This window comes from Lepidochelys kempii, chromosome 23, assembly GCF_965140285.1.
Source record: "Lepidochelys kempii isolate rLepKem1 chromosome 23, rLepKem1.hap1, whole genome shotgun sequence".
NCBI lineage: Eukaryota > Metazoa > Chordata > Testudines > Cheloniidae > Lepidochelys > Lepidochelys kempii.
In genome coordinates, this window is record NC_136402.1 from 1,608,180 (window position 1) to 1,624,138 (window position 15,959).

Sequence of the window (15,959 nt, forward strand, 5' to 3'; positions counted from 1 at the left end):
GCATCTCGCTCTGTTTGGTTCATCAAAACGATTGATTGGTGTCTTGCCCGCAGCTTATAAATACGTTCATGGGGCCTAACGGACCCGTTACGCTAGAGGAGAAAGGCAGAACCAACTCCTGGAAGCTAAAGCCAGGCACATTCCAATTAAAAATAAGGCACAAATTTAGGGCACAAACTCCCTGGGGGAAGTGGTGGATTCTCCACTGTTGACAACTTTTAAATCGAGACGGGATGTTTTTCTGAAAGATCTGCTCTAGGAATTATTTTGGGCCGTTCTCTGACCGGATCATTTCATTAGACACAAGTTAGTGGGCTCCGTAAAAGTCAAATGAACTGATCATAATAGTCATTATTGGCCTTAAAGTCTATGAAGCCAAGTTTTCCTGAGACAATCCCATTTTCCATAGGATGTCCTGGGAATTTCTTTCAGGGCCACCTGAAAAGTCCAAGTTTTCCAATTCGTCCATCCACAGTGTTTGGCCTTTTTAATAACTACAGAAAACTCCTCTTGCTGCATGGGGGAGAATTTGCGAATAGTTTTACGGGAAAGGAAGGTGCATTCAGGGTAACGACCAGTGTTTGCTGCGAAGAGTGTTTGGAGAGTGCATCTCTTAGAGGCTCATTTGGTGGTTGTTTCTGGCTAGGTCTGAAATTCTAGGGGCTTTCCCAAGCTTCATAGCGCATGGCCCAGGAGGGCAGCAAACCTCTCCGGTGTCTTTCACCGCAAGACACGGCAGCCAGAAGGACGGTGGCGAAAACAAACATTTCTCCTGCTCTGGTTGCTCTCAAAAGGGCAGAATTTGGCCCAATTTAGCTACCGCTAAGCCAGGCTCTTTATATTTCCTCCGTGTCTTTATTTCTGCTTGAAAGGCCACCTGAACAAACTTGTCAGGGCTCCATGGAAGGAGAAGGTTTAAATTCCTCCCACCCTGCCAACATGCCCACAGTTAAGCTGATGAAAGGGGTTGTGTCCTTAACACCTTCCCTCTTGCGGTGAACTAATCTCAGGAGCGCTTAGATTGTTGAAAACCTGTTTTTGGGATGATGGACGTTTTCATCTCCCACTGAGCTACACAGCTGCCACGGAGAGCTGGTGCCGTTACAGCTCCGGCCGGATTTTCATAGGGTGGACGTGCCGCACTTTCCAAAAAGTCCCTTTTCTTGGGCGCTGGTGCTTCGTTACTTACTCTGAAAAACGTAGACTTCAGAGGTTAAGGGTCCCTTCTTTGGGACTCTGGTTCGCACCTGCTCACTGTCGGCAGTTCTGGGGGGTTTCATGGGGAGGCGTGTGCCGTCTTAAATCCCCAGCCGCCTGAGTCATGGGATTCTGTGAGCTCAGCTTTTGTTTTGGTTTGGGTTTTTTTAAGCACGTTTCTAGTCTTCACGGTGGCAGAGAAAAATGTGACCTACAAAACCAGAAGCCAAAATATATTCTATACACAAAGCTCATAATTTCTGTTAAGCCAACCTTGCCGTGTGTTTGTTTGTTTGTGTGGTACCAGCGTCACGCTGTTTGGACCCTTTGAGTTCAGCATGACTGGAAGAAACGTGAGTGAGAGGTGGGGCGTTGCTCCCAGGAGCTAACTGAGCCTGACCACAACTAAACCTCTTTCCTAGGTTTGAGTTTTTTTAAGCTTCTTTGGGACTCGTACGACATTTCTGTTCATGCAGCACCTAGCGCAGCGGAGTCCAACTGGGTTGGCTTGTCGGTGTTCGCACACTATAGATGTTCAACAATAATCAACAGACCTAGCGTTTATATAGTGCATGTGATCAATAGATCTCAACATGCTTTACAGTGGAGCTCAATAGCATTATCCCTGTTTAATAGATGGGGAAACGGAGGCAAAGAAGTGGGGGAGAGAAGCGACTGCCCACAGTCACCCAGGAAGCCAGAGGAAGAACTGGGGCTAAAACCCAGGTCTCTTGAATCCCCCGTCAATGCTTTATCCACTAGGCAACGCTGCTGCCACCCAGAACAAAACATGTGCGCCATGCGTAGGATAGAAATAATCAGCTCCGCTAGTGCAAAGAGACAATTATATAAGTGATCTTGTAATTACACACCGATGCTTCGTTCAGCTGTTGCGTGACCCCTCTGACACAGCCAAAATGCCGAGGTACACCTGGCCCTTTTCAAATATTACTCAACGTCTTGGCTGGCTCCCTGCTAAAACCGCTTGAGTCTGTTTGCCTCTTTCGCTCCTTTGTCCTGCTGGTTGGTTAGCCTGGGCTGCGGGTGAGCGTTATATGAGCTGTGTCCTGTGTTCCTAGTTAAATAAAACTGGTTTTATAATGCCAGGTAGTTTATTTTCTCCTTCACCTGTGTGGCAGAATTGCAGGCTCATGGATTTAAGGGGGGTGGGTGGGGGAGGGACAGGACAGGTCACCATGGGGGCAAATATAACCAGTCGGCTTCTGCAAGGTGGTAGATTGAATCGTGCACCTCCTAGTGATGCTGGTAGAGTGGTCCCATGTTTTAAACACCAGGGTTCGTTCCCTGTAGAGTTACCCTGGTTGATTCATGAAGATATGCTACGGGAGGAGAAGCCAGAGGATGTTACTGAGTCAGATAGGCTAATATTTGTGAATCACAATAGCAGACGAATGACGTCTTTTTTTATACTCATTGTAAAGTTAACCTGTGGAACTCATGGCCACAGGATACTGTGGAGGTAAACGGGTGACATTATTGGACGCTGTGCTCTTCTAGATCATTGCTGGAATAATAATAATAACCTAGTTCTTTTCATCCATAGCTCTCAATGTCTTTTACAAAGGAGGCTGGAATCTGTAGCGCCATTGTCCATATGGGGGAACTGAGTCACAGAACAGTGAAATTATTTATCCCAGGCAGCAGAGCCAGGACTAGAATCCATGTCTGTAGAATAACATGGTACTTTTTAAGAAGGAAGGCTAATGACAGACGTTCTTATTGACAGGACAGTCCTACTCCTCTATTAAAAACAAATATGGCCGATCTCCTGGCCTCATTAATACCCGATGGGGCTGAAGCTGGGATTAATGTGTCCAGACTATGTGGGGAGAATTGGGCAGGATGTAATTTTCTCCTCCACGAATATTTTTGAGCGTTTGAAATCCCCCCCCCCCCCAAATCGGGATAAAAAGTTGAAATCACCAACTATTCTTTAAAAAAAGAAAAGGAGTACTTGTGGCACCTTAGAGACTAACCAATTTATTTGAGCATAAGCTTTCGTGAGCTACAGCTCACTTCATCGGATGCATCCTGTGGAAACTGCAGAAGACATTATATACCCAGAGACCATGAAACAATACCTCCTCCCACCCCACTCTCCTGCTGGTAATAGCTTATCTAAAGTGATCACTCTCCTTACAATGTGCATGATAATCAAGGTGGGCCATTTCCAGCACAAATCCAGGTTTTCTCACCCCCCACCCCCATACACACACAAACTCGCTCTCCTGCTGGTAATAGCTCATCCAAAGTGACCACTCTCCTTACAATGTGCATGATAATCAAGTTGGGCCATTTCCAGCACAAATCCAGGTTTTCTCACCCCCGCCCCCCCCCCGCTCCCCCCCCCCAAACTCACTCTCCTGCTGGTAATAGCTCATCCAAACTGACCACTCTCCTTACAATGTGTATGATAATCAAGGTGGGCCATTTCCAGCATAAATCCAAATTTAACTAGAACAGCGGGGGGGTGGGGGGTGGGGTAGGAAAAAACAAGGGGAAACAGGCTACCTTGCATAATGACTTAGCCACTCCCAGTCTCTATTCAAGCCTAAGTTAATTGTATCCAATTTGCAAGTGAATTCCAATTCAACAGTGTCTCGCTGGAGTCTGGTTTTGAAGTTTTTCTGTTGTAATATCGCAACTTTCATGTCTGTAATTGCGTGACCAGAGAGATTGAAGTGTTCTCCGACTGGTTTATGAATGTTATAATTCTTGACATCTGATTTGTGTCCATTTATTCTTTTACGTAGAGACTGTCCAGTTTGACCAATGTACATGGCAGAGGGGCATTGCTGGCACATGATGGCATAGATCACATTGGTGGATGTGCAGGTGAACGAGCCTCTGATAGCGTGGTTGATGTTATTAGGCCCTGTGATGGTGTCCCCTGAATAGATATGTGGGCACAATTGGCAACGGGCTTTGTTGCAAGGATAGGTTCCTGGGTTAGTGGTTCTGTTGTGTGGTATGTGGTTGTTGGTGAGTATTTGCTTCAGGTTGCGGGGCTGTCTGTAGGCAAGGACTGGCCTGTCTCCCAAGATTTGTGAGAGTGTTGGGTCATCCTTTAGGATAGGTTGTAGATCCTTAATAATGGCTAAGTCATTATGCAAGGTAGCCTATTGCCCTTGTTTTTTCCTACCCCCCCCCCCCGGATGTTCTGGTTAACTTGGATTTAAACTTGGAGAGTGGTCAGTTTGGATGAGCTATTACCAGCAGGAGAGTGAGTTTGTGTGTGTATGGGGGTGGGGGGGGGGTGAGAGAACCTGGATTTGTGCTGGAAATGGCCCACCTTGATTATCATACACATTTTAAAGAGAGTGGTCACTTTGGATGGGCTATTACCAGCAGGAGAGCGAGTTTGTGTGTGGGGGGGGCGGAGGGTGAGAAAACCTGGATTTGTGCTGGAAATGGCCCAACTTGATTATCATACACATTGTAAGGAGAGTGATCACTTTAGATAAGCTATTACCAGCAGGAGAGTGGGGTGGGAGGAGGTATTGTTTCATGGTCTCTGTGTATATAATGTCTTCTGCAGTTTCCACGGCATGCATCCGATGAAGTGAGCTGTAACTCACGAAAGCTTATGCTCAAATAAATTGGTTAGTCTCTAAGATGCCACAAGTCCTCCTTTTCTTTTTGCGAATACAGACTAACACGGCTGTTACTCTGAAACCTGCAACTAATCTTTGCAAACTGAAAAAACAAAAAACAAACAACCCCCCCAAACCCACTGAATTGTGTGTTTTGCTTTGGGCTGATCAAAGCAGCTTAATCATTTCAAAGCACTTTGATTTTCTGGGGTCTAATCTGCTTCAATTTGGAAAGGAAAATAGGAACTCCTGGGCTGGTTCCCATAGAAAATGTCGAACCTTTTAGCTGAGCTCAAAATCCCCCCTGCTCCCAACCTTGACACTTTTATCTGAGTCGGGAAACCCGTCAGCCCCGAACCTGCTTTACCAGCTCTTTGGACCAAACGGCATTTTTCAATGGCGGGGGGCGGGAGGGGGAAACCAATTTGTCAAAAAAGTCCCACCCAGCTCTGCTCACTGGCGCCTCGGCTGGAAGCCCAAAGCCCTTGAGAGATCAGTGTCCCACCACACAGCCAGGGTGTGCCAGGGTGGGCAGAGATGGCCCCATAGGACTCCCTTCTTGGGTGGGGCTGGTCCATGTGCCTTCTCCCATCCCCTGGTGTAGGGGGCTGCACACAGCCTTACTTCTATTCACCGCTTCCCCGAGGGCTGGCAAGTGGCAGAACGAGTTAGAACCTGGGCTGGCTGAAACTTTTCCTTCTCAGCAGAGGGGGACACCAGAGTGCATCATGGGAAATGTAGTCCTCCAGGGGAGACAGGCCTATGGAGGAGATGGGGCCCATGAGCCACCTGACCTACAACTCCCATGAGGCACCCCTGACTCAACATATTTCTGGTTTTGATCCCCTCCTCCCCAAAATCACACTTTTCTGTGGGGAAATTTTGATGATGCATTTCACACCCTCCCCCTCCTTGTCAAATTTTCGCCAGGTGAGTGGGGAAAAACAGGCCATCTCTAGTTAGAGCAGCCCCAAGGCTGCTCTGTGATACACAGGGCCCAGAATACAGCAGCGCAAAGAAGTCTGTAATTCAGCTTTGCCCTGCCAAAGGGTTGAAAAGCTCTGAGTGACGTCCCAGGTGAGTGCTTGGAAAAGGGGGAGCTTGCGGCGCTCCCAGACGAATGGCCAGGTCTCCCCCTGGGAGCCTAGCTCGGTTGGACTCGCTGGGCCGAGCTCACGACGGGAAGCAGTGGGGGCTGGAGCCCGGAGGCTCAGTCTCAGCAGCGCGGAGGCCACGGGGCCGCCCCCGAAGGGTGGGCGGGACCCCCCGAGGGGCCGGCACGGAAGGGGGATCCCCAAGGGACGGTTTCAGCATTGGGGGGCACAGCACCGCTCCTGTGGCCTCGCTGACGTTGGGCGCGATGGGGCTTTGCCCTGCTCAGCCCTTCAAGAAAACCCACCGAGGGGGCTGTGAGCGGGTGAAAGGCAGGTCACTTTATTGGGGCGTGAGGTGGGGAGCAGCTGGGCTGGGGCTGGGAGGCAGGGCTCAGCGGGGAAGGAGGCAGAACTCGTAGGGCCGCGGGATGCTCCCCAAGCCGCTGGACTCGGGCGAGATGTCGATCTCCGCGGGTGCCGCCAGGGCCCGGAGGGTGAAGTTCTGCAGGATGGCGGTGAGGAAGATGAACAGCTCCATGAGGGCCAGGCTCTCGCCCAAGCAGAGCCGCTTCCCTGCGGGGGAGAGAGGCCGAGGCACTCGTCAGACGGAGCCTGGCTCGCCCCACCCCAGCCGCCCACCTCCCCTTTCCTCGGCCACAGCCGCGAGCCCCGCCACGGGGGAGCGTCCACCTGGGGCGTATCATGGGGAAACGTCCGGGCGGGGCCCCAGGACGGGGCCGCAGCGAGTCCCTGGGAGTTGCCGGGGGGGCGAGATCCTGCGCGGTGACAGGTGGCTGCTCCTCAGGACTACGGGAAAGGGGCTGTTTTCTACGGGTGAACAGAGTCACGGGTGGAACTGGGGAGAGAACCCAGGAGTCCTGGCTCCCAGCACCAATCCACCAGATCCCACTCCCCTCCCAGAATGGGGGAAAGGACCCAGGCGTCCTGGCTCCCAGCCCCCCCTGCTGTAACCACTAGACCCCACTCCCCTCCCAGAGCTGGGGAAAGGACCCAGGCGTCCTGGCTCCCAGCCCCCCCCTGCTGTAACCACTAGACCCCACTCCCCTCCCAGAGCTGGGGAGAGAACCCAGGCGTCCTGGCTGGGGGGCGCACTCTGCCCACAGCAATGGGAGACGCTTCTGCTCCGCAGCGTCCCGGCGGCGCTACCTGCCGAGAAGGCCATGAAGGCGTCGTTTCTCCGGAAGCGCCCGTTCTCGTCCAGGAAGTGGGTGGGGTCGAAGCAGGTGGGGTTCTTGAACTGGGTGGGGTCGGCCTGGGCCGTGCACAGCAGCGGGATGATGTTCAAGTCCTGCGGAGCCAGCAGGAGGTGCGGCCATGAGACCCCGACGCCCCGATATTACGGGGCCCGTCCCGGGATTAGGGACTTTGTCTTGGAGAGGCAATCGCTGCCCCTCCGCCCCCCACCCCGCCCCGGCCCAAACCACCGCCAAACACAAGTGTCCAGACTTTTCACACCTGCTGGCTGATCGCTCTAGGTCGGGGCGATGGCGTGGAGAGGCCACGTGCCCTGCAATCTGGCTGTGGGGCGGGCGCCATTGCCCCCGGTCAGCTCGCCCAGCACCCGGCGCATCCTGCAGGCTGAGCCCTGCCACCTGGCCTGCTGCAGGTGGGACGGTGAGACGGGGGGGGTGTGGCTAGAAATGGGTGTGGCTAGAAAAGGGGGGTGTGGTTTCAGAAGGAAAGAGGGCGTGGCTGTGGGAAAAGGAGGTGTGGCCAGTCAGGAGGCTAGTGGTGGGGAGAAAGGGGTTGTGGCTGGAAAAGCTCGCATGAGGGGTGAGGGAAGGGGTGTGATTGGAGAAGGGGGGGGCATGGTTAGTGAAAATGGGTGTGGTTTGAGAAGGGGGCGTGGCTAGTGAAAGGGGTGTGGTCGGATAAGGGGCGTGTTCGGATAAGGGGCGTGGCTAGTGAAGAGGGGTGTGGTTGGGGGAAGGGGTGGGCCTGGGATGCCCTCCCAGTCTGTGATTTCAGCCCGTGCAGCCATCCTTCCCCAGTGTAAGTCAGAGCAGCCCCCAGGCTCCCCTGGGCTCGGGGCAGAGCGCCCTCCCGCCCTGGGCCACCGACCTTGGGCAGCGTGTAGCCGCGGAACTGAATGTCCCGGGTGACGGTGTGGGGCACGCCCATGGGGACGATGTCCGTGAAGCGCTGGATCTCATGGATCACGGCGTCTGTGTAGGGCATCCGGCTCCGGTCCTCCATGCAGGGGCTGCGGTGGGGGCCGATCACCCGGTCAATCTCCTCGTGCAGCTTCTCTGGAGGGAAGGGGACAGGGTGAGGCTGGCACAAGGGCGGCACCCGCCACAAAGCCCCCAGGGCCAGGAGCCTTGCTGATGTTGATCCACATCCCTTCATTGCAGTCTGCAGAGACGCCAGCGAAGGACCCGGGCCTCCCCTGGACGCCAGCTCAGATCCGGCCCCATTGACTCCCATGGAGCTCTGGCTGGGGAAGTTTGACAAGCAGCTCTCTTTGGGTGAGTTATGAAAGTGAGCCCCTCCTGCCCCCCTTCCCACCTCCCACCCCCGCCTACGTTGGGATAATCCCGGCATGTGGGAATTCTTCATCCCCCTGCCCTGGGGCTACCTTCGATCTCAGGGTGTCGGAGCAAGATGCGGAGCCCGTATCTCAAGGTGGAACTGACGGTCTCCGTCCCAGCAAAGAACAGGTTCACAGTGGTTTTAGACATCGTCTCGTCATTGAAGTGTGTGCTGGGGTTGTTCTTTTCCTGCGAAGGAAGGATGCAAGAATGCTGAGTGTGTGTGTGCGAGACACCACCACGTAATAGAATTCTCTCGGGGGGGTCTGACCCCCAGAGAGTCGGACCGTTGTGGGAGATTTCCTACAGCTAGGTGAGACTTTTCAGCTGAAACTTTCATCTGGCAAACAAGCCGCACTGAAACGCCCGGCCACTTTGCGTCGATTTCGCCACGTTGGGCGTTCAGAGAACTTTGGAGGGGGAAAAGTCGCAGCGTGTCATTCGTTTTGGCTTGAAACGACTTGGTTTCAAAATGTCCTTTAATTTTATGAAGGAAAACAAATAAACCTGTTTGAGGACGGTCGAAATCCAGCTGAAAGGAAAATGTTCCCGACTTTTCTGGCATGCGGTTGGCTTAGCGGGAGGCGCTCTCCCTCGGGGTCACAGCTGACCGGCTCAGTGGCGCTGTTGACTGGATCAGTCATAAAAACTTGACTAGAGATGGACAGGTCCCCTCCCCCCAGGCAAATAGTTGACTTTTCAGGGCACCAGAACTGTTTGCAAATTTAGGTTAATCCAGCAAATGGTTTCAGCCAGAAACAATACGTTTTTTCCCCCCAGAAATGGTTCCTTCCAACCCGGCTCCCTTCGATTTTTCATTTCAAAATGGACTTTCATTTAAAAAAAAAAAAAAGGCAAAAGATGTCCTGAAACTACACGAATAATAATAATAGGGACGGTGGGGGGTTGAAGGAACAATTTAAAAAATATCAGTTTTGGTTTGACGCAAACCACGTTTTTTCCCTGGGTGTTTTTGTGGTTCGGGCCCGGAACCAGCCGTCAGCTCTGCTCTTCATGGCTTGTGCTCGTGAGAGAGCAGCTGGTGTTTTCCTTGCAAGTAGTTTGCGACCACACTGGCTTGTCAGATTCCAACTCGGGCGATTCCGTTCAGCCTGCCGCCAATCCCCAGGGGCATGGACATTGTCTCTTTCCTCCCACCCCTCCAGATCCCCTTCTAAATCTGCCAATTCTTTCAAATTAAGGGGAAAAGGGCCAGCCAATCCCAAAGAGTTTTTAATCCCCCACCCAGCCCACCCAAAAAACGTGTGAGCTTCATAACTCATCTCCCACTGCGACTCCACTAAATGAGGAAGGTCAGACAAGAAGGAACAATTAGGGACATGAGTCCCCTGCTGTCAAATTCACCCGCCTCTACTTAAATCCAACACACGGGAAATGCCTCCAGGCACCCTCTTTTGGCTGACCCAGCGAGTGGGTAACGGCTTACGACTGCTGCCAAAGAACGGGATTGCCCCTGGAGCTCAAGTGGTGGAATTCTGGGCTTTGGGGCCGGGCTAAAGGTGTGTGTCTCGTTTTCCGGGAGCAGCCCCCTTTTTTGCTATTGTTCAGGGGGTGGCCAGCTTGGGGGGCTCTCCTGCTGGCCAGGACGGGCTACCTGCTGGATTTTGATGAGGAAGCAGTCGATGAAATCCATCGGGTTGTTGGGATCCAGGATCTCTTTATGCATCTTCAGCTGCTCGCCAACGAAAGCGGCCAGCTTCAGGTAGTTCTTGTAGATTTGCCTGTGAGGCCCGGGGACGTGTCTCATGATCTTGGGGAACGTGAACAGCAACTGGAAAGAAACGTTGGGGAGGGGGTGATAGAACAGTTAGTGGCTCTGTTCTCCCGATACACAGCCGGGGACCGTGTTCCCCTCTGGGGACAGCAGCGGTGTCTAGATCTAAGACCGGCCGTCGGCTTCAGGACGCATGATCATGGCTGTTCTGGCCAAATCTTGATTAAGGGCTTCTGGGCAGAATGGGATGGGGTCCCTGGCTGGAGACACAGAGGAATGTCGAGTAGAGGGAGGGTGGTCGTGCAACCGTGCTATGGGGCAGGAATGAGACCGGAATCCTGTATCCAGTCTGGGGACAAGATGTCGAGAAATTGGAGAGGGGTTCAGGGGAAGACGACTTGCGGTCTGGAAAACCTGCCTCGCAGCAAGAGGAAGAGCCATCTCTGTTTAGCTTTTCCAAGAGAAGGTTAGGAGGCGACAGCTGCATGGTCCATACGTACCTCCAACTGGAGGAGATTTCGGACAGCGGAGGGGTCCCTAATCTAGCAGACAAAGGCTGAGTGAGATCTAAAGGCTGGAGGCTGAAGGTAGAAAAATTCAGACAGGAAACAACGAGCAAACATTTAATTGTGAGGGCGATTTGCCACTGCAACACCTGACCTGGGGAGGGGCTGGTGTTTCTTTCATGTGGAGTCTAAAAGACATGGGCTAGCTCACCCACCAGATATGGGCTGGAGGCAGGAATTGTCCAATGAGGTTCTCAGGGCTGTATGGTGGTCTAGGAGAGGTGGGCCTCCCCATCCCGAATCCTCTCTCACCTGCCCCCAGGTGGAACTCATGAGTTTCCAGTTGCTGTTGATCAAGTTGAGCAGGGTGAGGAATTTCTCGTCGGTGTATTCGAAACGCTTCCCAAAGACCAGGGTGCAGATGATGTTGGAGCCGGCGCAGCTCAGGAAGAAGGTGGGGTCAAAGGGTTTGCCTAGAGGGGAGAGTGAGGGCCTGCTGTTACCCCCAGGCTTTGTGCCCTCAGCCTTCCCCAGGGATCTCAAAGCACCGTACAGTAATTTAGCCACACTTTTCCCTGGCAAGCAGGGGTTCTCGCTGTCTGTGAGATGGGGAAATTGAGGCACAGAGTGGGGCACTGACCCAGGCCAGGTCACAGAATCAGTGGAATGGAATCCGGCATTCCTGACTCCCAGCTCGACCCACTAGACAACATGCTGTACCCAGACGCAGAACCCAGGAGTCCTAGGCCCCTCCCCCTGCTCTAACCGCTAGACCCCATGCCCTTCCCAGAGCCACGATAGAACCCAGGCATCCTGGCTCCCACCTCTGCTCACCCACCAGAGAACCTAATTGGGTTTGTGCAGACTGGGGGCAGAGCCCCAGTGGTTGGATCAGGACGCAGTGTTTGGATCCCAGATCTCTGGGTTTCCGGGTCACTGCCCCGTTCCTGCCCCTGCCCCCGGCTCATCCGTGAATGGAACGGAACCTTCGGTTTTCCGGAACTCGGACACCAGGAACTGGGCCTCCTCCTTGATCCGCTCCTCCATGCTCCTCTTCCCCATGCCGAAGTTCTTGAAGGTGGTGATGGCAAATCGGCGCAGCTGACGCCACCGTTCCCCGGTGCCGTAGACGATCCCTGGGCAAAGGAAATTCAGTGCTGATCATTGCAAAAGTAACGCACAGTGGACAACATAATCCCAGCTCTCCATACACAACCACCGGGTCTCAATGAGCTGTGACCACTCAAGACAGAGATCTTGGCGTCACTGTGGATAGTTTTCTGCAAACAGCCACTCCATGGCAGTGGCCGTCAAACGATGAACAGACTGTTGGGAACCATTAAGAAAGGGACAGATAATAGGACAGAAAATATCACGTTGCCTCTGTATCCATCCATGGGACGCCCACAGCTTGAATCCTGCGTGCGGATGTGGTCGCCCCATCTCGAAAAAGATCGATTGGAATCGGAAAAGGTTCAGAGAAGGGCAAGAGAAATGCTTAGGGGTCTGGAACAGCTTCGGTATGAGGAGAGATGAATAAAACAGACTTTTCAGCTTAGAAAAGCGACGGCTAAGGGGAGATATGATAGAGGTCTGTAAAATCATGACTGGTGTGGAGAAAGTGAGTAGGGGAGTGTTGTTTACCCCTTCACTTAACAAGAAACTGGGGTGAAATAATTAATAATCATCAGGTTTAAAACAAACAAAAGGAAGGACTTCTGTACCCAACATATCAACCTGTGGAACTCCTTGCCAGGGGATGTTGTGAAGTATTACTGGGCTCAAAAAAAGAACTAGATCAGTTCCTGGAGGATAGGTCCATCAAGATGGGCAGGGACATAACCCCATGCTCTGGGTGTCCCTAAACCTCTGACTGCCAGAAGCTGGGAGTGGACGACAGGGAACGGATCACTTGATAACTGCCCTGTTCTGTTCATTCCCTCTGAAGCAGCTGGCTGTCAAGGACAGGATACTATGCTAGATGGACCATTGGTCTGATCTAGCCTGTTCGTATGCACCACACACTAGATACCACTCATGTCTGTGACCTGGGGATAGAACCCAGGAGTCCTGATTCCCGACTCCAACACACTGGACGCCACTCCCCTTCCTGACCTGTGTAGAGAACCCAGGCATCCTGACTCCCAGCCTCCCCCGCTTTAACCACTAACCACTCTCCCAGGAAGGGGAAATGGTTGGGAATCGACCGTGATCCCTGCCCCGGGGTTTCACACCAGTCTGTGGTATGATTCCAGACCCTGCAATACAGCCAGGGGGTCAGGAGCTGTGTGTCCGTCCGTCTGTGCCTCACCATTTCCATTACTCCACATCTGCACTGCCGGAAAGTCCCCCCTGCCGCTGAACTCCTCGGCCTTATCAACCAGGGCTTCCTTCAGCACCTTGTACCCAGAGAGCACCACGCAGGGCCGGGAGCCCAGGTAAAAGGTGTAGATCGGGCCGTAGGTTTCGCTGAGCTGGAAGGAATAAAGGAAGGCGGCTGTTAACCCCGGGCTGCGAGGGTCAGTGGTCAGGGCGCGCAGCGGGGAGTCAGGACACCTGGGTTCTATTCTGGTTCTGGGAGGGGAGCTGGGTCTAGTGGTTAGAGCGGGGGGGCTGGGAGCCAGGACTTCTGGGTTCTCTCCCTGGCTCTGGGAGGGGAGTGGGGTCTAGTGGGTGGAGCAGTGTGGGGCATTCTCAGAGTCTAGGCTCCGGGGTTCTCCTGTGATGCTAATAATAATTCGAGCTGTGTGACAAATACCATTCTGTTTTGGAGCCCAGGTGACAAACGGTTTGTGTTTCGCAGAGCTCCACCAGGGTTTGGCCCCCAGATGCCTGTGAGGTTCTGGGCCTAGGTGCCCCCCGAGGTCACGTCCGGTTGCCCATTTCTATGACTCTATGAAAAGCCACGTTTCTGACGCAAAACTTTCCTGCCACTCAAACCATAATAACGAGCAAACTGAGGCACGACTCACCTTCCGCAGAGACTTTATCAGCTCCTTCACTTCCACCTGCAGCATGTTCCCCAGGAACGGGATGGGGGTGGGCCCGGGCGGCAGGTTGTGCCAGTTTTTCTTCTTCTGGGTCAAGAGGAGGAAGACGCACATGATGCATATCGCCAGGAGGATGCTGAGGGTCCCACTGAAATCCATCCTGGAGCCGGCCTCTCTCCTCCGCTGCACTTTGCGTTAGACCCTGGGTGATGCTGGCACAACCCTGTCTATATAGCCCCGCCCTGGGGGCCTTGCTGATAACGCCCCTCTTTGCATCACAGCTCTGGGTAAATAATTGCAAACTCTGCTGGATGGTGAAATTTGGAATTTACCCACTTGTGCCATCCATGGTGACCACCTGGGACAACTCCTCAGCGGGGCTTGAACCCACCGCCTCGCTCGCAAGCCACCACTGGAGCTGAAGGAGCATGACCCGCTGTGTCTTCTCCATGGTGGACTCGTTTGCCTCATCTCTGGGCTAGGGAAGGACTCAGAGTGGGCTGACGGGTGTTTATGTGGTGGGTGTCCATGGGCTGGGGCATTATTCACCAATAAGGAATTCCGCCACTATGGGAGGACCAATTACCACCAACTCCTTCGGAGCGTCACTGGCTTGGCCTGTGCCTCAGTTTCCCCACCTGTAAAATGGCAAGCAACGGGAAGCCAATGGGGCGTCAACAGGAAGTGAAGCAGGAAGCCAATGGGAAGTCTGCCTGGAAGTCAGCGAGACCTGGGCTGGGTAAGGGCCACAATATACAGCGCAATGAGACCCTCAGTCTTAGCTGGGTCCTCCAGGCGCTACCGTAATACATATAATAGCAGTAATGCAATTCGTACGGCTCTCGTTCTTGAACGACGTTTCCCTACTGAACCGCTGCCAGGGAGCGAGCTGGCATCGCTGACGCTGGCAGGAGACGCCTGCTCCAGCCAAGGCGGGAAGATAAAGGGATCCAGCGGGTCAGGCCGTAACCACGAGAGTCTGGGCGAGCGGCACAGCGGCTCATTATTACCTCTCCTGCCACTGTGCAGATCGGGCAGCTCAACCGGTCTGGGGAGAGCCAGTCCACCCCAGAACTTCATATGCACGAACGATAACCGTGTTTCGATAGAGCAGTGACTTTCAGCCGGTCAGAGCCTGTCCCCTGATGCCACACACCGCCTGCTTTATATGCAAATCAGTTAGATAGACATGAGGAATAATGGGGGTTACAGCATGCTCCCCCAAGGTACAGAATGTCACACCGGGGTTCAGAGGCCACGTGGGACCCAGCGCGGCTTGTGAGCTCCTCCTCATGGCTGGGCCTAGGATGGACGTTTCTGAGTCTGCTGCTGATTCTTTGCAGAGGTGTTGTTTGGCTCAAGCAGTGGAAGTTCAGGCTTTCGGACCCCAAGGTTCCCCCTTCAGCCCCCCCAGGGGTGACCTAGGTGGGGGTGTTATCGCCTGATTGTGGACCTGACCCGCCCCTCCATGGCCATTCAAAGGGATTGTCTCTTACAAAACTCCATGGGGCCGGTGACCTCTGTGTTATATAATACACCTAATAGTGGTGAGAATCCGTGCGAGGAACTGGCCGCTCTCCGTGCGACCCGTCCAATTCTCCCCACCCGGCTCCTGGAGGAAAGGAGCCGAGGCCTTTCCAGCTGGAAACGAAGGGGAAGAATGGGCAAGTGTGGTGAACGCAGCACGAGGTTGACCGAACCCCTCCAATGAGTGGCACGGGCCGGGCACTGGGACGGTCGCTGCTGGCAGGGGCCTGCCTTGGGGCCAGTGAAGGCTGGAGGTTTGCTTTGCCTCCGGGACTTCACCCCCAGAGAGAGGCAGGCCCTGCTGCCAGGAGCTCAGAGTCTGAACAGCCAGAGGAGGGAGTCGTAGATTCCAAGGGACCCCATCTCGTCCGGCCCCCGATAGCACAGGACAGAGACCTGCCCCCCCTTTCGCCCCTGAATTCCTAGGGCAGATTTTTTAGAAAAGCAGCCCGTCTCGATGTAAAGCCATCAGGGCTGGAGAACACGCTGTGCCCCTTGGCAAAGGGTTCCCCTGGTGAATTGCTTTCATGCTTCAAAATTTACGCCTTATTTCCAGTCTGAATTTGTCCAGCTTCAACATCCAGCCCGTGGGTTGTGTCAGCCCTTCCTCGGCTCGCTCGTTGTTAAATATTTGCTCCCCGTGTCGGTACCGATAGACCGGGATCTCCTGCTCTTTGCTGGGTTTTCGAATCCTTTGATCATTCTTCGCTGAGCCCCTCCAACGGATCAGCGTCTTTCTTGAAT

General features: G+C 53.6%; 1 protein-coding gene across 1 annotated transcript; it reads right to left on the bottom strand.

Moving 5' to 3' along the window:
- Nucleotides 1-6,296: 6,296 nt before the first annotated feature.
- LOC140902341 (cytochrome P450 2F3) lies at nt 6,297-13,847 on the bottom strand. The gene is made up of 9 exons (XM_073322332.1): nt 13,671-13,847; nt 13,010-13,172; nt 11,685-11,834; nt 11,011-11,171; nt 10,073-10,249; nt 8,505-8,646; nt 7,988-8,175; nt 7,073-7,214; nt 6,297-6,478 (listed from the first exon to the last, which is right to left on the bottom strand). Exons 1-9 carry the CDS (start codon nt 13,845-13,847, stop codon nt 6,297-6,299), a joined length of 1,482 nt encoding a protein of 493 aa, XP_073178433.1.
- Nucleotides 13,848-15,959: the final 2,112 nt, after the last annotated feature.

Coding starts and splice junctions, on each gene's coding strand:
- LOC140902341 (XM_073322332.1), bottom strand. CDS start 13,847: ATGGATTTCAGTGGGACCCTCAGCATCCTCCTGGCGATATGCATCATG. Junction 11,172..11,684: donor CGAGTTCCGGAAAACCGAAG/GTTCCGTTCCAT, acceptor TCTCCCCTCTAG/GCAAACCCTTTGACCCCACC. Junction 7,215..7,987: donor GCGGCTACACGCTGCCCAAG/GTCGGTGGCCCA, acceptor CTGGCTCCGCAG/GACTTGAACATCATCCCGCT.